Source organism: Ceratosolen solmsi, unplaced genomic scaffold (genome assembly GCF_000503995.2).
Source record: "Ceratosolen solmsi marchali unplaced genomic scaffold, CerSol_1.0 scaffold10, whole genome shotgun sequence".
In the NCBI taxonomy this organism is placed as follows: Eukaryota; Metazoa; Arthropoda; class Insecta; order Hymenoptera; family Agaonidae; genus Ceratosolen; species Ceratosolen solmsi.
This window is the reverse complement of record NW_011948412.1, coordinates 9,137,153-9,159,586: the sequence shown is the minus strand read 5'-3', so window position 1 is coordinate 9,159,586 and position 22,434 is coordinate 9,137,153. Positions and strand designations below refer to the sequence as shown.

The 22,434-nt window shown below is 44.4% G+C and overlaps 1 protein-coding gene across 1 annotated transcript in view; it reads left to right on the top strand.

Moving 5' to 3' along the window:
• The first annotated feature begins 253 nt into the window (after positions 1-253).
• Positions 254-22,434, top strand: part of LOC105359029 (homeobox protein onecut) — a 53,348-nt gene continuing 31,167 nt past the window's right edge. The window contains exons 1-2 of the mRNA XM_011495507.1: positions 254-1,611; positions 10,114-10,224. Coding sequence (XP_011493809.1) covers positions 285-1,611; positions 10,114-10,224 — 1,438 coding nt within the window. The 5' untranslated portion in view covers positions 254-284. The remainder of the gene's footprint in view (positions 1,612-10,113; positions 10,225-22,434) is intronic.

The following is a 22,434-nucleotide window of genomic DNA, read 5'->3' as shown; positions in this document are numbered from 1 at the left end:
CGACCACCACCACCACGACCACGCAGCAGCAGCAGCAGCAGCAGCAGCAGCAGCAGCAGCAGCAGCAGCAGCAGCAGCAGCAGCAGCAGCAGCAGCAGCAGCAGCAGCAGCAGCAGCAGCACCAGCAGCAGCAGCAGCAAAGGCCGCAGCAGCAGCAGCAGCAGCAGCAGCAGCAGCAGCAGCAGCAGACGCCGCTTCGGCACTCGCAGCAGCACCAACAACAGGAGCAGCAGCAGCAACAGCAGCAGCAGCACGAGGCGGCTGGCAGTGGAGGGGCCGAGGTTATGTCCGGCTCGTCGGCCTCTCAGAGCCCCGACATCGCCTGTGCCAGCCTCCCCCTGGAGTTGCTCGCGGCCGGCGCCCTCGCCGCTGTAAAAGAGGAGGCGCGCGCCGAGGGGGAGCGCGAGCGCGGCGCCTCCGTCATCGTGCCGGCCCACGAGTGCGATACAGACTCGCGCGACGCTCACGAGGAGGAGCACGAACTGCTCTCGACGGGCAAACTTTCGCCAACCTCGGGTATATCGGTCAGTGTTGCCAGCATGATAGACGCGACGGACTTCCGGGCAATGCAGCCGGAGCCTACTTACCAGACCCTGACCTCGGTCGCCGAGCGAATGTCGCCCCCGGGCTTCAGCCCGGGCTCCAGTTACGCCACGCTGACGCCCTTGCAGCCGTTGCCGCCGATATCAACGATGAGCGACAAGTTTGCGTATGGAGGCCATACCGTAGCCGGAGCTGGTGGATGCGGGACCGGCTCCGGTTCGGGAACCGCCGGCGGCGTCACCGGCAGCTTCGCTGTCATGCAGAACAACGGTCTCGGCGGTATCGGACTAGGCGGAATGGCTGGCTCGCCTTACGCCTACGACAAGCTGCCCTCCATGGGCATGTCGCCGCCTCACAACTATCCATCCCCAGGGGAGGGTCTCCAGCCCTCGCCTCTTTCGCCCCAGAGCGCCTACAGTCGGAGCGCCCTCAATTCGCCCCATAAGTCAGCGAGCCCGCATTACGAGCCGGCTTTCTTGCCCCGGCTCCAGCAGAGCCCTCAGGCCCTGAGTCCGCCGTCGCCGCCGGTGGGTAGCCAGCCCCAGGGTTTCGCGCATCACTCTCACTCACCGCCAGCGCTCTCAGGCCCGGGCTCGCCGCCGCCCTCGTCGCTGCAGCAGCACCAACAGCAGCAACAGCAACAGCACGGACAACATCAACAGCAGCAGCAGCAGCAACAACAACAACAACAACAACAGCAGCAGCAGCAGCAACAGCAACAGCAGCAGCAGCAGCAGCAACAACAGCAGCAGCAGCAACAACAACAACACGCTCAGCACACGTCGGTGCTAATGAAGACGGGACCTACGACACCGGGAGCCACCGAGGTCGAGGAGATCAACACCAAGGAGCTAGCCCAGCGAATTAGCGCCGAGCTCAAGAGGTACAGCATACCCCAGGCGATATTTGCCCAGAGGGTGCTCTGTCGAAGCCAGGGTACTCTGAGCGACCTACTACGCAACCCCAAGCCCTGGTCGAAACTTAAGAGCGGTCGGGAGACTTTCCGGCGGATGTGGAAGTGGCTGCAGGAGCCCGAGTTCCAGAGGATGTCGGCACTTAGGCTCGCAGGTTAGTTGCCTAGGCCTCTTACGCTCCACTGGCTTTAGCCAGTCCAACAACCGCCCCAAAAGCCTCAACAACCAGCCACCTTCTCGTAATCACACACCTCTCTTTCTTCTATTCTCGTGCAATGATAAGCTCGCGAGCGCGTGACCGAGGACCGAGGCTCCCCCCCAGGAGTTCGGCTTGGCTCCGTAGCCGCGACGGGTGCGTACACGTGCTTCCCACGTGGAGAGGCGTTCCCTTCCATATCATTCAGAGATAGACGCGCGGAATAACACTTTTCGAATTCAACATCCTTTGCGCGGGGGTGGGCGAGAGCATGGGGCGGCCGCCTACGTATACCGGGGGGGCTTATTGATCGGTGTCACGCGGTGCGCGCGTCGGCCTCTCGCGCAGACGCGCGACCTCGCGCCGTCGCCACGCTGTCGTCCTCCCATAATACCGCCAAGCGTTGTCTGAACAGCCAAACAGCCCCCGACGATTTGGCCTCCCCTCCGGCCCCGCGACTCACCTCACGGCCTCACTCTCTGTCTGTCTGTCTGTCTCTCTCTCTCTCTCTCTCTCTCTCTCTCTCTTTCGCTCACCCTTATCGCGTACTCCCGAGCTTCCACGGAAGCGGACGCGTGCTGAAGGATGCCCTCGCTCTCAAAGACTTTGTCATCGCCGCCTTTATTATTATCGTCGACCGACGTCTACCTTGTCGTTGTTACTACTATTATGATTATTATTATTGTTGTTGCCGCTGCGCTGTCATCGTTACTGTCATTTTCGTTATCGTATTGGTTGCCGTTGTCGTTGTCATTGTCGTTTTCGTTTTCGTTTTCGTTTTCGTTTTCGTTGTCGTCGTTGTTCTCGTTGTCGTTGTTGTCGTTGTCGTTGTCGTTGTCGTTGTCATTGTCGTTGCCGTTGTCGTTGTCGTTGTCGTTGTCGATGTCATTGTTATCGGTGTTGATACTGCTGTTAATGTCGTCCCACCACCGCCAACGTTGCCGTTGCTACTAATCTAACTGTGCATAGTGTCCCTCCAATTTTATTAACTCAAAAAGTCAAACCGCTAAAATAACATGCACTACGTACGTTGTATAATATATAATTGCCTAAAGCCCTTAATATTAATTTCAGTAAGTATATTGCTTACACAATTAATGTTCTATTTCTTGTCTCTCCTCTCTGCCTTAGTGCCTCTCTCTCACTCTCTCTCTCTCTCAGTTCCCTTTCCCTCGTTCACCTATCTCTCTTCACTCTTTACTCTCTCTTTCTCTCTCTGTCTCTCTCTCTCTCTCTCTCTCTCTCTGTCTGTCTCTATGTTGATTACTCTGTTCGTTGCCATACGACGGAGAGCGTCATATTCGTTAAATTTGCTTTTCCATCGTTAAAGATTCCGTAAAGGCTCGCGGACTTATCAACTGAAAATTAATAACGCGCGTGATTTTTTTACACTGTACTTAAACATGCACTCTAATATATGTTTCGTCAATCTATTCAATTTCCTTGCAGACATGCGTCCATTCGTACGAGCATCATCAAATGCTTGAGTAATTGTTAGAGGGAGCCTTAGAGAGCACAGGGGATATATTCACTAGTCAGTTGTGGGAGGAATAAGAAAGTGGGCGACTGGAGAATTTGCAACTCGTCGAGAGAAAAAATATCTGTTTGTTATTTTCTCCTCGAACTTGTCGACTTGCAGCGAAAGGCAGAGATAAACCGAAGGAGGCCACGCAAGTAAAACTATTTCGCAGCTCTTGGCGGGCGTAGGAGAGGACGGCGGATGGTTCAGCGTATATATTGTACGAGAAAGGTATATAGGAGGAGTTAAGGAGACGAGGGGCAAAGAGAAAAGAGCAGTGCACCGAGGGTTGGTAAGAAACAATGCTGGAGAAGGATTCAATCCAGAGCCCTTCAGATTAGAGTTCACCATTGTCTACTTCACTACTCCCAAACTTTGTGACATTTCATTAGTCTTTTCCAATAAAATAAGTACAGAATGTATTTGAGTCTGCTTGCCAGCAGCACGAAAGAGAAAGGCGGGCAGGGTAAGCAGAGGGTGAAAAAGCACCGATGAAAGGCTTGATAAACAATCATGGGAATTCGTTGTTTCGGGTGGGGAAAAATGAAGAAGGAACTGTATAATCTCGTGATTACGCGCAATTACGGCATTGTCATCGTTGCGATCGCGATCGTGTGCTGATCGCCTAGGAAACAAACCGACGCGTGCTAAACATATACTCGACTCTTTTTCTCTCCATCTCTCTCTCTCTCTCTCTCTCTCTCTCTCTCCCTCTCTCCCTCTCTCTCTCCCTCTCTCTCTCCCCCTCCCACCTGCCTTCCCTAACTCTATCTTTCTCAAACACTCTCTCAATCTCTCTCTCCTGTCCACTCTCGCACACTCTCTTTTTTTTTTTTTGCGCGCGCGCTCCCAGTACGCACACCCTCTCCAACTCGCTCTCATTTCATATTATTTTTCTTTTTCTCTTTACGACGGCTTCGTCGCACGAGCTTTCGTGTTCTGTCGCTCGCATGTTCATGCAAATGCATAGGTTTACACGTACGTACGTTCGCTCGACCGACAACGTGTTTGTGTATAGGCGCGTACACCGCACGCCAAATGACGTAAGCACCCCTCGTTTGCTTACTCGCCGCGGTACCCACATCATATGTCGACATATATGCACATACAAACACGGGCGCGCGCGCGTGTATGCATAGGCTATTTTATTTTCCGTGTGTTTGTGACGGCGCGTGTGTGCACTAGTTGCCAACGTGTGCGAGTGTAGAGGTAGGGGAGTAGCAGGCAGGAAAGGTGTACGTACGTAGACACTCGGAGAGGTTTTCAACTAATCGTCGATGGCCCCTCCGTTAGGGGTCTACTCGCACGAGGCGAAGGCGTCCCCGAAGTCCCCGTAGTGCACGAGTCAGCCGTCGCAGCTGATCTTTTTTCTTTTCTTCTGTCCTTCGCATCGTCGCCTCCCTTCTCCCTTTCTCACTCGCTTTCTATTCGTTTACGTCGTCCGTCGCAAGTGTAAGTGCCACCTTGACGAGCGACACGCGCCCTGTGCGGTTTTTGACGTTGTCGAGGCCCAAACGATAATTTTTACATTTACTAATATGTGAATTATACGAAACTATGGCCTCCATTTTAATGTAATTACGTTAAAATAATGCTCTATCATGTACGGTTTATTCATTCTTTGCACACTATATATCTTGTTGAAATGACTGCTTCCTTATTTTATTTTTGAATTTACTTATTTAGTTAATGATTAGAGATATCAATCATAGTCCCTAAGAGCCTGAATGAATTCTGCTTTTTCAAAATTTAAATAAATTTATAATAATACTTGCTAAATATACATACATACATATATATTGTTATCTATCGAATTATTTCACATAATAAAATACTTAGAGAATCGATAAATAAAAAACGTTAGGTAATTAAACGGGTGGACGGGATTATATTCATCATTGAAGCCTAACACATAAAACATTTGAATATGCAACACGAAAAACTTCGGTGGATATCGTAGATCCAGAAGAAATCAAAAACAGGTCCGCTTCTCTTTGATACGCCAAAGCATTAATTGGCCTCGAGACGTGACGGTAAAAGTAAAATTAAATATGAAATAGAGGATGAAAAAGGCAGAAACGATAAAGAAAGAATAGGCCCGACGAGAAGGTTTGTGGCTCGGCGACTCGGTGTGGGTTTCAGGCCGTTGTCGCAGCACGCGCCGAAATTCGACACGCGCGCATCGCGCCTATAAGAGGCCATATACGCGTTCTCCCGTGTCACTCCTCTCCTCTCCTCGCCCCCTCTCCCGTGCAACCAGTGGACAATGCTCCGACCGGTACTACCGCCACCACCTTCGCTTCTACGTCTCACTTTCTTCTCTCTCTCTCTCTCTCTCTCTCTCTCTCTCTCTCTCTTTCTCTCTCTTTCTCCCTACCCCTCTCCATATTCCAAATGCTCCATCCCTCTCATCCTGTCTCTCTCTCTCTCTCTCTACCCACCTCTCTCTCTCTCTCTCTCTCTCTCTCTATCTATCTATACCCCCCCCCCTACCTGTACCTCTACCTCTGTCGCCCCCTCATAAGGAACACGCACTCGAGCGCGGCGCTCTCACCTATGGGGGTCTGCTGTGCGTGCGCGGTATCCCACTTCCACGGGATATCCTGTCAGCCATGCAGATTGCAAGGAAGTGACGAGGAGGCAGGTGAGGGATGATCGGACGGCGACCGTCCAAGAAACCTAATTTGCTCATTTCAACTCGATCACCCTGTGAAAAATGACGATCCCATTGGGGTTATTCAGACCCTCGTACGAGAACTTTTCGATACCCTTTAATCGACTCGACCCTGTACTTTAATACTCATTGCCGCTTCTTTCATTTCCACTCTCTCTTTCTCTTTCTCTCATTCTTTTGCTTTATCGCTCTCAATCACTCTCTATCTCTCATTCGCTCTCTCTCTCTCTCTCTCTCTCTTTCTCTCTCTCTCTCCCTCCTTCTGTCTGCTTTTCATAGTTTCGAATTCGCTTATATCGCCTCTTGTTTTATTACTCATTATGGCACAACAGCACTTTTATTATATGCGCCAAGCTTGTGTATATATCGCTTAACTGAAATGTAAATTCCTCCCACGTCTCTCAGCTGTTTATACAGTACAACTTACCGCACGAGTGTTTTAACGGTGGAAAATTTAAATATCATTTGTCCGACTGGTGCTCGCGAATTATGATTACTCGACGCGCAACAATGTTACCGATAATTAATTAATGTATATATAAATGGACGAGACTCTCGGTGTCTTGTCCAGGACGACGAAGGACCAACAAAAGCTTATTGGGCTTGTAGATGACCATTGAGCCTTCGTGACAACTCGCGCGCCTTGCCCCTCGGTAGCTATCGTCATGGAATTGTCCAGCTGGAAATATATGCTCGATCGCGAATTTCGAATCCTCGGCACTTTTGTTACAGCAGAACCCTGAATAATATCAATTGACGCCGATGACATGTGAGTGATAACGGAAGGTCTATCAGTAAGGTAAAATATACCCGCATAAATTCTTGAAAAGGAAACCCATATGCACTCGTTATCGATGCCAGTAGCTCAAGCGTCAGAGACTTACGGCACTGTACTTTACGAGGCAGAGCTCCAATAATGGATCATACGAATTAATGGCTTTAAAAATCTGATTTTTCAATTATGTCGTAAATAATGGGCCGATTAGAAAATTGACCCCCCCCCCCCCCCCCCCCCCCCCCCCCCCCCCCCCCCCCCCCCCCCCCCCCCCCCCCCCCCCCCCCCCCCCATCCCCATCTCCCCATCTCCCCCTATCCCCATCTCCCCATCTCCCCCTCTCCCCCTCCCCTTAAAATAATATTAAGCCCTTTCCTCTGTTTCCGATCTTTCTCATTATCAATGACCTATCGCTTTTTGCTAGCAAGTACCACATTGATATGAGCTAAGCAGGAAAAAGGAAAGCCACCGCGCCGCAAATCGAGAATCACGGAGCTAGTCACGGACAGACGTATCAAATTAAACGTGTACGAGATTGCCGATAAGAGAAAGGTGACACTGGTATGCTACGCGATAAGTACAGAACGTTGCCCTCTTACAGCGCGAATGAGCATTAGCACTTGTATAGGCCGCACTTTTTTTCGCACCTCTCTCCAATGTTTATTCGCTTTATATGTATTAGGTGCTTGATCGAAATATGCGCGTTTCCACGTAAAAAGCACTGACCAATCGTTGTTACCAAATGTGAGAATGTGAGCGCGAATCATTACGCGGCGTTTTACAATATTTATGTCGAGTACTGTGAAAGTCGTGGGATAAACGATTTTCGTGATTATTCGCAGTCGATGGCGGGGCGAGATAGTTAGAACTTTTTTTCTTTTCTTTTCTTTCTTTTCATAACGAAGGCGATGAGTGGGAAGAAGAGTTCGCGAAGCACATACGAAGCGAATGTCGAATCGAATGGGCGACAATGGGCAAGCCAAACGGTTCTTAAAATGCCATAAAATGCTTTCGATGCCGCTCCAGATCATCTCACGAGACGCTAATGCGTCCACGTCATTTCTTTACTCATCGGCTCAAACCAAAATTTATTAACATTACCACTTGGAGAGTATTAGTTGGGGAATTTTTTTCTTCGACATTACCATGCTCGCGGCAACGATGAACATTATTTTGAATAATGCTCGGCCAACTTGTAACGAAACGCGCGCTCAAATGCCGGCATGGAAAATGTTTATACGATTACGGAAACAAAGTTATAGAGTGCGCTTGTCGTGCACGAGTCGCATTGATACTCACGAAAGTTTTCAGCGATATTCAAAATTATCCAAACACCATCTCGAAAGTTATCATAATGGACTGTGTAAATACCCTGAAAGCATAGTACGGCTCGGGTCACTTTGCGGTGGTTTTACAACGATATTCGGGCCGGTCCGTTTGTTCGCTGTGCACACAGTCTGCAAATGGCTCTCAAAATTTGAAATTTCCTCGTTGTTTAACCATTTGTATCGAATAGTGTCGCTCCCACTCAATGGCAAACATTTTCATTAACATTATTATTTAACGCTTACAATTTTACTCTTATCACCTCACAACATCAATCATCCTCGTTTCATCCTTGAAGATCGTCGATAGCTTCACGGAAGATCAAGACGTTCAACGCTTATTAGTTGTTGCTGTTAGAACGATACGAGCTCGAGGCAGGAGGAGTTTAATTCTCGTCAACATGACGGAGTTGCGTACTTTAAGGCGAATGCCGCAGTGCCCGATCTAGATGGATGAAAAACCAAACGGATAGACAAACGCACTGAATAGTGAACTCCGTGACGGTGCGCAATCCGGTCGTAATCAGTGGCTGCTTGCAAGCTACCGCTCGTACCGACGCGTACATTTAAGAAATGCAGCTGACGCGATAAAGACGTATCAGAGGTAGTATTTCGCCCCGATTGAACACAAGGTTTCTCTTAATTTTGTGCTCTTCGTTTTATTTTCAGTTCAATACGAAAAATTCATAGAGCCCGGGCCCCATCTTTTCACGTCACCCTTAACCGTTTTTTTTCTTATTTTTTTTTTGTTTCTTTCGCCTCCAATCTCCTATTCCTTCCTATTATAAATATTTGTTAATTCGACTTGCAAGACTGTCGAATATTTTCGAATAATCCTACTATTACTGTTTTGTTCCACGTCTTTATTCTAGTCTTTAGGCTCAATAAGAGCTATCGCACTTTGATGTAATATAATAATAATAATAATAATAATAATAATAATAATAATAATAATAATGATAATAATAATAGGAATAATGATGATAATAATAATAATAATAATAATAATAATGATAATAATAATAGGAATAATGATGATAATAATAATAATAATAATAATAATAATGATAATAATAATAGGAATAATAATGACAACAGTAACAGCAACAACGACGACAACGACGACAACGACGACAATAACGACAGTAATTCATAATGATAATGAACAAATATAACGATGATTATTATAATTATTATTAATTTAAAAAAAAAAAAAAAAAAAAAAAAAAAAAAAAAAAAAAAAAAAAAAAAAAAAAAAAAGAAGCACTTACAGAAGCGTAATAACTAGAATAAAGACACTTTTATATATTAATTATTTAATTTTATTATAGTCTAATAAGTTTACTAGTGTGTTTTTAATGCTTGCTATGTGACGCCTTGGTTTTTATCAGTTTTGTAAAACTCCTTATGATTTTTCATTTATTTTGTAAAATAATTTTCAAATCACCTTGTCGTTTCGTTCAATCATGACGAAATAGAGCGAGCTTAAATTTCGCGAAATTTCGTTTCATTTACGGTTTGGCCAAGTCAAGTGACGAATTTGTACATATTTATGCCTGATATACATGCCACTCTCGAAAACTGACAGCTCGGTACGATCGAGTGACTTTCAATAAGTTGTTATGCTATTCGAACGATCATGCGAATCGCTTCCTTTCTTCTCTATTTTGCTTGTATTTTCGCTTCCGTGCCTTAAAGACACGACAGAAGTATGTTCAAAGCATTTATAATATAATATTTAAAAAAAGTTTTACCATTCACATGCTACCATATCTTATTTACTAAGGGCACATAAAAAAGATTCCTCTGACTAGACTATTAAATCTATACAAGATTGAAATAAATACAATAAATATAACGCATACATATCTACAATTAAAAAACAAAACAAAACAAAACAAAACCAAACAATAATAATAAAAATGCAACGAACAAAATAGACGCAGAAAGCAATGTACATATTCTTGAAAATAGAAGAGGAAATGAGGTCGAGATGCGATAATTGTATGAAAAGACTAATTAAGAAAAACGAGAGTGGCATTAAGGTATGAGAGGATAGTGAAAAACGATTGAAACCTAAAAACCGAGAGCAGGAGAAAGCTAAGCAAAATGAACACAATAAAGTAAAGTAAAAATGCAAGGTGTGTGTCTATCGGTTTGGTTTTAGCGCTCAGCAACTGTTCTGAGAGCGGCGGTGACCCGGACGCCATGCTGGATATCCACCACACTGGGCCTGCATCCATGGATGCGCATCATCAACAGTTTCACAACTCATATGGTAATATGAAATATCAATCATCATTTATCCTGAAAACGCTCACTAACCCAATCAAACTTTTTATCTTATTCTTTTTTCTCTAATGTTAATTATACTTATTATAATATTTGATCATCGGAGTTTTAAAAACCCTCGCACACCTTACCCTTAATGGAAATATTGTGGAAACGAATAATTTTCTACTCTAAATATATTAAGCTGTTCGTACGGTACATTTATGGTTTGGGCTTTGACGATTTTGGCGTCAAACGCTTCTTATACATTTTCAATAAATATCGTTCATACGAAATCTCTCTCTCACTCTCTCTCTCTCTCTCTCTCTCTCTCTCTCTCTCTCTCTCACACAATAAATATCGTTCACACGAAATCTCTCTCTCTCTCTCTCTCTCTCTCTCTCTCTCTCTCTCTCTCTCTCTCTCTCTGACAAACACGCGCACGCGCCCGCCCGCCCGCGCAGCCACACAAACAAACATACTCTCACTCTCTTCTTCCTGCTCCAGCTCTCAATCTACATTTCTTTCTCTATTAAAATTACGAATTATGTCGTAGGAATGTTATGCAATGCATTGATTATGTTTTGCCGTATCCGTCTCTATTCAATTATTATTTTCAATTCCGACAAATTATTGTATACCATCAACTCCCCTGAAATGTCCTTTGCATCTTAATCCATATGTTTATTGTTATTCCATGTATACCAGCATACGTTATATTTAATATCGATTGGAAAAAGTTACGAGTTCGGATTATAAACGACCATTCATGGAGTAAATAAAATATATAAAGAGGACTCGAAACTCCATTACTACGGCTGGAAAATGAGAAAATCCAGCATAGGGACCACGAGTGAAGATAGACTCGCGAAGCTCGAAGAATGCCTCATTCGACAATTGAAATTAGAGTTTGTAGTCGAAAAGTCCAACGTAGAGAAAGAGAAAGTGGCGGCGGGGGGGGGGGAGTGGATCCGCGGAAAGTGGAGGCGGTGAAACCAGAGGCAACGAAACTAAACTTAAGCAACGGAGCTATTGACAATGATACAAGGGAGAGAGATAGATACAAATATATATAGAGATAGATAGATAGATAGATAGAGAGAGAGAGAGAGAGAGAGAGAGAGAGAGAGAGAGAGAAGTAGCGACGAAGTCGCCGAAGGTAATCTCGCAACTTTGGAAGCTCGTTCAAATCCCACGCTAAATTTCAATCCAGCGTATACTCGTCTATGCTCCTGTCCATGTTCAAGTCCATGCTCCTCGAGATATCCTCTTATTCGTGATATTTTCTATCGATTTGTATATATATATACCTTCGCATGTATTAAATTTCGCAAACGGCTAATGTATCAATATATTTTGAGACGAATCTCGCGAACAGTAAAGAATAACGCGTAAAAGATAAAAAAAAAAAAAGAAAAAACGCAGCCAACTGATTCCTGTGGCAAATAGTTTATCATTCGATGACAAATTTCTCCACTGCTCGGCAAATGACTAGTTCCTCTCCTACCAATGCCCTCAAAATTGAGTAATCCTCCACTCGAACTCAAGAGAGAATCTCAATTTCTCACGACAACTCGCATACCTAGGCCCCTTCCACCCTTTTGTCCTCCCCGCCCCCTTTGTCACCCTGGCCCGATGTAAGCCGAATGCAAAATTGATGAAAACTTGGCTCCCGATCTGATTGTAACTCGCGCGGATACTTTCGAAAAGTGGGATTTGAAAAAAGGCAGCAACGTGCGAGGAAATGCCGATAAGGAGGAACGGAAGTGGGCTGCCGTATATAACCGCGAAGGCCGAGGAAAAGATCGCGGAACGCGCACGGACCAAGAACGAGAAGAAAGCCAAATGGAAGTCAAGCTAGGGAGATTGGATGAAGGGTGCGCAGGTACCGAGGAGCTGGAGTAGGACCGTCCGTTTCCCTCTCCCTTTGTCCCTCGCCAATACCGTGGCTCGACAATACCTATCTATCGGTTTGTAAACAGCGAGTCAGAGTTAGGCGGAGGCGCAGCTAATTAAACTCGGTATGCTGCGCAGTCGTCGATCGCTCCTAGCTCTACTATAACAAAAAGAAGTATGGGACAAAGAGACGAGACGGATCGCTTCCAATCGGCTTTGTTCGTGGGCATCTTTCCTTACTTCTTTCAGCCCCCCCCCCCGTTCACCACTGCCCCACCGTCGCGGTCGCATTTCACATTAATTTTTCATCATTACCCAAACAGCCGAGTTTCTTGTGCTTCGTCATTGCAGTGTGGCTTCTGTTATTCCAATGGCCAATTGACGACGGCGCATAAGACGATATCACATTTTACTTTTACTTGCAGACTAATGTAAACATGTTCGCATGCACTTAATATAATGGACTTAACGTAATAATGTTTCCTCGATTATTTGGGGCTATTTAATTACAAGTGCCTCGCTACATACTTCATCTCACAAAATAATTACTGTAATTTTATAATAAACCTGGTAAAGTTAAGATAATTAATTACTTAGATATTCAGCTTCGTTCTCTTTGTCGTCATTAAAAAAGAATTTCATTTACAATTGACTCCAATTTGTTTTCGCGTAATAATTAATTACTAAACAAATAGGTTGTATTGCCATTATACTTAATCCAATACAGTTATATTAGATGCAAACACCTGTTATAAAATCGAGCTTTATAGGTATTGTTTCATTTATGAAGAACAGGGGGTGGTAAACATATTCAAAAAAGGACGCGCTTGTGTAAAATCGTCAAAAGTGAAAATCTCCCTCCTGCGCTCGCAATTTTAACGAGCAGCTAAATGGAAAAAAGGACGCACGCACGGTTAATGGATTTGAAAGTATTAAAGGGCTGCGAGACACGCAATTGTAAGCGCCGCCGTGTGTATCTCGAATTAATTATACCTCATTATCGTCGGCCTGTTCACTCTTTGAGATAACGGAGCACTTTTATCCGTACATGTATCAAAATTGAAATTCCCCGGGACTGAGGAAATTTGAGCTTTTGAAATTTTCATCGTTCGTAGCATTAGACGCTATGAAATTCAAATAAAGCGTGACACGGACGAGAATAAAAAGCGGCCTAGTTTGTTTTCGAAAAGGGGTGAAGTTTTTGCGGCAAGTCGCAAAAGGTCGTGAGGATTTTCTCCATTCAAGCCAATCCATTTTGCATCGGTCGCATACCTACACCATCCTTGTCCCAGCGTCTACAAGCGTGAGAAAAAACATGAGATGGGAAGAAAGTTTGGCCATTGGCCACATCTACTGCCTAATAGGATCAATTTTTCGATAATGAAGGCCTCTCGTGTAGCTCTCTGCCCCCCCCCCCCACAGCCTCCCACAGCCCACCCCACCCCACCCCCTCATCCTCATCCTCATCCTCATCCTCATCCTCATCCTCACCCTCCCTCTACCGATCACTTCATCTCCTCGCCCCTAGTCACACTGCAGAATCCCGACGGACTTCCCGCGCTTGCCTTCTCTCCATTACTCTCGCGGACAGAGAGAGGAAAAAGTAGTTTAAAATGCGGTTTGGACGACTTGTTCAATTCGCTTGTGCTTTAAAACGATTTCCAAGGGGGCTAATGCTACCCTTTTAAAAGACGTCCCCATGTTTCTTGATATTCCCGCGGTCGGCATTTCGTTGCCACGAGAGAGGAAAAGCCTCGGCGAACGCACAAACTAATATCGAGGTTTCGTTCCAGGATTGCTCAGCTTTCCAATTTTTCCCCTGTTTTCCGCGTTGTCTTTTTACAAAACTCAAACTACAAAACTAAAACGGATAATCGATTCGTCGGCTGTCTTATTCCTAACGGTGATTTATGACTATATCGCAAAGTCGCGTCGGTTTCTTTGTATTTTTACCGCTTCAACTTGACTGACATACCCGCTCTTGATATTTGAATTATTAATAATTTAAATATTTTATACGTGAACTTAATATAATCTCCCTTGGCTTGACAGCTTCATTTTCAATGACGACAGCTGTTTTCCGCAAATTCATTCGCGACCTGACAAGCGCTCGATGCGCCGCCAACCGAATCTCGGCTGCGCTTCTCCTTCGTTATATTTTCGATGATCCGAAAGAGTGCCATCGATGACTCGCGCCCCACAGGAAACATTCGTCAAGCAGCTCGAGCAAATTTCGTTATCCCAACGTAAAGAAGTTGGTCAATTAGCTGTTGAAGCTGCGCGTATTAGCTCTTGATATTACCGCTCGAGTGTGCTGTCGTCGCAGAAAAAAAAAAAAAAAAACGAGAAAAAAAAAACGAGAAAAAAAAAACGAGAAAATAAGGATATCCGACAAGTCAAGCAAGGCGCTGCGGCCCCTTCGCAGTCCATTAAATAAATGCACCGAGAGATCGGCAAAATTTACCCTCGAAAAATAGCTCCTCGGGGGCGTTAAGTGCGTGGGCCATTATTATCGAGAGGAGAGAGGCGCCATGAAGCACTCGCTCAATCAAATATCACGAGGCGAGCAAACATCGGATCGACAGATTGACTACCGCGCAAGGCTTTAAGGCCTGAAATTTTTATTAATATTAGTTTAAGGTACAGGATCATATTATTTATTTCAATTTCCTGGCGAGGTTTATTCAAATATTAATGAGACTTCGACGTGCACGCGTCTCATGAAATAATCTCGCCGAGGAAGATGAAAGAGCTTATCGAACAATTAAACAAACATCCGTCATTCATCGCGCAAAAGAAATCCTATACATAAAGCATTTTCGGGACTGTACGGTATAATAATTGGGTCGATCGACAATATAGCCATTTCCTGTTCCCTCTTATTCGCTAAGGCTACGTTATCTCTATTTGGATGTAAGTTCCATTGCCACCAACATCACCACGTCGTATGTACTTAACTATTTTTATACGTGAAGCAACCATCGCGTTAGCACCGACTTTCTATTGTTGAAAACATTGTTTATACATTGTAAGCTCGAGACGGCCGCATTACTTTGCCCATGCCCACTTTTGCCTTTGATAAGTAATTTCGCATAAAGAGCATTGAATTTTCTCATGCTCTTATTACTCGATACTAATTGTATTATTAATGCACGATGGAAATCTTAATTTTCCTTCTGACTTTTGTATATAAGACTCGATACATATATATATATATATATATATATATATATAGAAAATTCGCGTTAAAAATTATATTGAATTTAAATAATGATTTGATCCCATTTTGCAAATATATCAAGCTTTATAACCGCATTTTTTCATTCTATACCTATAATTTATCTTAAATTTGTTTATTCTAAAATGAAATTCTACAATGAAATAATGTTAAATAAACGGGCCATAAATTACGTCTCGACTAAACTAAGATTTTTATATATTTATGATTTATCAACGCGTAATATCAACAAATATTAATTGGATAATAAAATCGTCAATTGATTACCTAGTGTCATAGTGAGTAAAAAAACAAAACAAAAACCAAAAGTAGATAAAACGATTAATTCGATTCTATTTTCACTGAGTTCGATTATTAAAATGTAATTAGTAAGCACATAACATGGATTTCGAAACATTAGATAAATCTTTATCCGAATGCATATTTGTTATATATCGATAGATCGCGTATTTCATTATACAAATACCGCTAAAGATATGAAATGGAAAGTCATTTAATAATAATCTACCAATTCCTACAGATTTATTTTTTCAAATGGTAGTACAATAATAGACGATTCTCATGTACGTATTCATAGATTAATTAGATAGCTTCTCAAATAAACAAAAATAACGCAAAAATTCAAGCTTTCTTTTGGTTTTTTATCCATCGATTCTACCATATTCATATACTCTTCTTTACCATACATAAAGGAAAATGTAACTAATTATTGTATTATGAATAGAAAATATTTTATGTTAATTTATTAACGTTGTTATTCGCGACAAGTCTATATTAAAGAATATATTCAATACCTTAAACAAATTTCAATTATCCGAAATTACTAGAGAATGTTCATTTTTGTTACTAACTTTTTCAATAAAATTTAATTAATAATATATTTTTTAGTCGATAAATTTTACAGTATTGTTTTTATTCGTACGGAACAGCGTTTTATTAATAAATATATCATTTTTAAATTCATAAAATGGAATGAATGTTATGTATTTGCATTGTCTTTTATTATTATTCTTTTCTTTTCTTTGAAGCATAGGTAACAGATTTTTTTAGAGTTTTGCTTTTATAATCATTAGTTATTGTGTGTACTCGTATGAATAAATGAAGATGATAAAATAAATTCAAATAATGTCATAGTAGAATTTAAAAGTATTTTGTATTATTAATTAACCCGTTTATATAATTATAAAATATATTATTATCCAGATTCTACGATAAATTATCCATAAGACGTCCATCGATAAATTACTCAAATTCTTGTTTCAATTGATCATTTGTCGAATGAAGGGTGCAGTGTATTTACATTCATCGTTTCCCTTCTTACTCATTATTTGATTATCTTTGAATTGCATTAACATTGTCTGCATTAAAAACGAACTAAAAAATAACCTTCCATTGTGAATAGAACAAAATTAATTTACCGTATGCTAACAAATCCTCGGATTGTATCTGATTTATTAAAAATATTATTAAACGAGTCTGTGTAAATGCATTTCCTCATCTTCGCTCATTTTGTAAATTTCATCTATTCCGTCGTAAGAAATATCACGAGTGAAAAATTGCATTTTCGGGTATCATCGTATCGAGCGACTTTAACGCGCCTTTACGGCGATAAACAAATGGTATTTTATTACTTTATGACCCCTTGTTTTCGATCGAACGACAAACAAATGAAGCAGCGGTAATTCTGCTAGCGCGCGACCTGACGAAATTTCCTCTTATCGTAACAAGCGAGGCGAGAGATCGAAAGAAAAGAGCACTTTCGCCTCGATTCTGGCCGGAAAAACAATAAACGCGCCCGACAAAGCGAATCTAATCCAATCGTAGCTTAATGCCAGAAGATAAAGAGGCATACAAGTGACAGAGTGAGCTCGTTAAGATTTCGTACGTCGTCACGGCCGTATATACATAAGCCTCGCCCGAAACTACCGGACCACTCGCATTAAACGCTCGTGGCTGCTCGTAGTTCCTCAAACAACTCACCCCCATATTCGCCACACATCTCCGTCGCTTCCCTTGCTGACAAACACGTGTCTCGCGAGTAGGCCCTCTGTGCATGTAACGAGTTTCCGATAACGGCTCAGCAGTGGAGCGCGCTACGGGCCGCGGGAGCACTGTGAATAATAAAACGAGAGGCCGACATAATTAATCGACGATCTGTATCGAGAGAAATGCTCCTCTCTCGAGACGGGGCTGCAAATAAAATGCTAAAGAAGAAGTTTATTTGCCAGTGAGTTCGTCTTGGTCGCTTCTCGGTGCACGATGGACACGCGCTCCCCGTTCTTTAATGTCCATTCGCTTTGCTTCTATTTCTCTCTCATTCTTTCCGGGTGCATCCTCTTGGTATTCGTGCGCACCACACTGCCTCGCGCTTTCCGCATATATCCTCTCCCTGTCGATAAACCGCAGCGGCGGCTTCCGTTCTCGCGAAAAAGGATTTTTATCTATCGTAGCTAAGGGGTGGGGGTTATAAGACTGGAGCGAGTTAAAAGAGACCTCGAGACGCGGAAGCTGCATCTGACCGATCGCTACATCGTAGGGTATTCGGATGGCGCCGGGATGAAAATTTCTTTTCGAATTTTCATCTCTTTTATCCAGAGGAAAGTCGGTTATAAGTGGCGCTCGTACGCACATACGCTGCTGGAGCCAAAGCCCGCGTAGATTCGCCTGGAAACAATGGGAAATGTTTCGGCGGGCGACGTCCGACTCTACTCCACCTTTACTACTGCAGGTTGGTTCACTTGTTCGCTGAAATTGCACGCATCTGCTTGGAATCCGGCGAGCAAATATAGTTAAGTAGCCAATTGAGCGACGAAGGGATAAAGTGATAAAAGGAATGGGCAGCAGGGCGGGAGAGGGGACGATATAAATAAAATCACGGAATGAACAGGACGGAGAGAACCGATGCACCGAATTATTATTTATATCTATATACATACGCGTATCCTTACTCATGCACTGAGCGCCTTCTGTAACAACACTATGCATACGGTCATGTCTGTTTACATGCGTGCGTGATGTACGTATATGTATATTCGCATCCGTCCATAGTCGATGGGCTTCATTTTATCGAACAATCGTCCGAGTTAATGCATACTTAACGGGCTGTTGGTAGATGGATGCAGGTTTGTCAGGATAAGAGCAGTGCAGAAGAGGAAAGGGTGTAGCGATGGTAACGAGCGGAAGTAAAGAATTATTAAGACGTCAAGAACGATGAAGACGCTGAAGACAATGACGACGAGAACGACGAGGACGACGATGCAGACGCCTACTCGCATGTACGTGTGCACTTGACTTTGGTAGAAGCCACTTTACTCCTAATCCAGCAGTGACGCCCGAGCTTAATAATACCGACGACGATGACTACGACGACGACGACGACGACGACCACGACGACAACGACGACAACGACGACGATGACGAAAATGACGACAACAAAAAAGACACGACTGCTTCGTAGCGGTTAGTACACGCTACTTAGAAAGGCACGGCGGCTCGGCGAGTGGTACGAATTGTCTGCGCAAAGTAGGTCAACCCGAAAGATAACGAAAATTCGAGTCCTGTCGGGTGCTCGTGCTCGCACGGAGAAGAGAACTTTTACCGTACTACTCGCTGGGGTCAATTTAATAGACATTCGCTAGACCTATAGAGCACGAAGTCGTAGCGCGCGAGGGGCCGGGGAGGGGGCGGAGGCGAGGGTGACGGTGAGGGGGCCGGCGGAGAAACGGGGAGGGCCGAAGCATAGAGGGAGCCCAACGTACCGGCTATCGATTTCTACTTACTAGCTACGTTCGAGCTCCTACGCGACTCGCTTATACATGTAGTGGCTGAGCGTCGCGACGCTACCGGTTACCTACACCTATTTGCCCGCGGTTAACATCTACGGGGCGGCCCGACGTTTCTACGTCCGTTATCAGCCCCGCTTCTACATTCACCGCGGACCCGCGCATCCCGATGTCCTGTCTTAAAACGGCCTCCCATGCCGACACATTTTACGACCTGTGCGCCAAGCTTTTTTTGCCCAAAGGATCAGGTGCGTCGGACTACCCACTTCTTCGTCCTCCCACCCCAACCATCGTTTCTCCTTCCATTATTGGCTTATGATAGTTTTTAGATAGCTTGTGGTATACGTTCGAGGCCCGCGTGCCAGGTGCGATTGCTCCAAGTTTGCCCAGAGCTTTCTTACATCGATCTCCCATCCGTTCACTGGCCTTCCCGAGAAATTACGAACTAGGCAAATATGATATCGCGAACCGCAACTTCAACTGCCAATGACTAATATAATGACATACTAATTGCAATGTCCCCTGGAATCAATGATTTTCTTTGGAGCTCTCGTTTCATTAATATGGAGCTACGGATTTTACATGCGCAAATTCATCTTATCGTAATGAAGGTTAGATCAACGTATCATCAGTTATTATTCCGCAGCTTTCGCAATTTCGTTAATAGGACATAGGGAGTAGTGGGATAGATTTCCCTGTCTCGATAGTCTTGATATTCGTATTATATCAAAGTAGGCAAACTCTATCTATTTCCATCCGGCAAATTATTATTAATTGAAAAAAATATTGAAAAAAATATTCAACCGACTGGAGAGAATTTTCGATAAATGTAGAGCCTCGTGTGAAATAATTTTCCATCATAAAAACTGTAACCCTGACAGTAAACACTAGTGTATATGCGAGTCCTTTCCTTCACATTTGTTCATTTTGTGATCCAACTAAAGTTAAACACGTCCAACTCCACACCAGTCGAGTTCATACGTCCATTATTCAGTCGATCGTTAGGGGATATGAAAAGAAAAAACTTTAATATCATGTAAAAACATTAATTTCACGTTACGAGTTTTCACATTATCGTTTGCGTATGTCGACTAAAGTATTAGGCAAATAAAGCAACAATAGGATCTAAAGGACGATAAGGAAAACATTAGCGTCTTAATTGCTAACCGAAGAAGCGAAACATTATTATGTATATACGTTTTAAAGGTTCGTTTACTTTAAGAATTTTTTTTCCGGCTATTTAGACAACATTAAAATTAAAATTACAAAGCTAAAATATTTTGCATAGGTAGCAGTGGTTAAAGATTTTATTTTTTACTAACCGAAAAGCTATATCCAGAGTTTTATTAAATAAAACTAATATTTTGAATATTGAAAGCAGTATAAATGTATAACGGTGATAGTAATTATGGAGCGTCCTTGTTCGACGAAGTGCAGCGTTGCATTATTAAATTAAATCGATATTTGTTTGCATTTTAAAGGGATGCAAAAGAAATATTTATAAATGAATTTTAAACAATATAAGCGCTAATTCTAATTTACTTGGCATACAATTCCCGTAAGTTTTAATCCGTTTGAAATACATTTTACGATTTATATTATTGAGCTTCGATTAAATGATTCAATAATTATGGAATAGTGATACTTGAAATATTGAAATCCATTTTCCAATGATAAGTTATGATTGAGCTTACATAATATGACTTTTAAATTAATTGAACGCGCTGATGATGCCGAGTAAAGATTTAATGACGTTCAACAGCTTATTTAACAATACACTATAGATAATTAATTAAAATTAAACTTATTTAAGGGAAAGTGCAATTTTCTTAAATAGGTTTACAAAAAAAAAAAAAAAAAAAAAAATTACTCGGTCGCTCTAGAACCGATCGATCAGTTTTTTCAGCGTAAGCAACATTTAAGTTACTTTCCTTACCCCGCAGGCAGCTAAAATCTATAGGAGTGCTTAAAACTTTAATCTGATTTTTACTCCTCGGGAAGAAATCGAAGTTATAAGAGATGAATGAATTATTAAAATTAATTCTTGAAAGTTTTTATCGTAGCACATGTGGCTGCCGTACGAAGCATGGAAAGTCAATATAGTCAAGTAGCAGCGCGCTATTTCATCGATGACTTTTAATTACATGTAATTGAAAGTGGCATATCACACGGACTTGTTGGTAATTCTTCATTAAATCCGTTAAGGCTCGCGGCCTAATCCGATAAATGTCCGATAATAAATACCCGACAAGCAAATACGAACGCCATTCGTGAGAAATGGTTATAGAAAAGGTAACCGGCGGCCCTCGCGCGGCAAGTTGTAATTGACGTAAACGTGGGATACCCAGCTGGGAGTTGGAGAAGCGGCGCCAGAACAAATACACGGAACTTATGTCCGCGCCTTACCCGACTCGCTTGGCGGGCGGCTCTCGGTGCTTTTTTCTACCGCGACCGGAGCTGTAATTAGCATAGCTGGTGCGTCGTAGCGTCGGGGCCGAGCTCCAGTAATATTCATCCCCAACTAGTCCTTGAGTTATTGCCTAATCAATAATCTATATGTAGCTGTGGCGGTGGCGGCGACGGTGACGGTGACGGTGACGGCGGCGGTGGCGGTGGCGGTGGCGGTGGCGGTGGCGGTGGCGGTGGCGGTGGCGGTGGCGGTGGCGGTGGCGGTGGCGGTGGCGGTGGCGGTGGCGGTGGCGGTGGCGGTGGCGGTGGCGGTGGCGGTGGCGGTGGCGGTGGCGGTGGCGGTGGCGGTGGCGGTGGCGGTGGCGGTGGCGGTGGCGGTGGCGGTGGCGGTGGCGGTGGCGGTGGCGGTGGCGGTGGCGGTGGCGGTGGCGGTGGCGGTGGCGGTGGCGGTGGCGGTGGCGGTGGCGGTGGCGGTGGCGGTGGCGGTGGCGGTGGCGGTGGCGGTGGCGGTGGCGGTGGCGGTGGCGGTGGCGGTGGCGGTGGCGGTGGCGGTGGCGGTGGCGGTGGCGGTGGCGGTGGCGGTGGCGGTGGCGGTGGCGGTGGCGGTGGCGGTGGCGGTGGCGGTGGCGGTGGCGGTGGCGGTGGCGGTGGCGGTGGCGGTGGCGGTGGCGGTGGCGGTGGCGGTGGCGGTGGCGGTGGCGGTGGCGGTGGCGGTGGCGGTGGCGGTGGCGGTGGCGGTGGCGGTGGCGGTGGCGGTGGCGGTGGCGGTGGCGGTGGCGGTGGCGGTGGCGGTGGAGGTGGCGGTGGAGGTGGCGGTGGCGGTGGCGGTGGCAGTGGCGGTGACGATGTCGGCTGCGGCGGTGGCGGCGCGCGCGCGCCCCCGGCTAAAGCT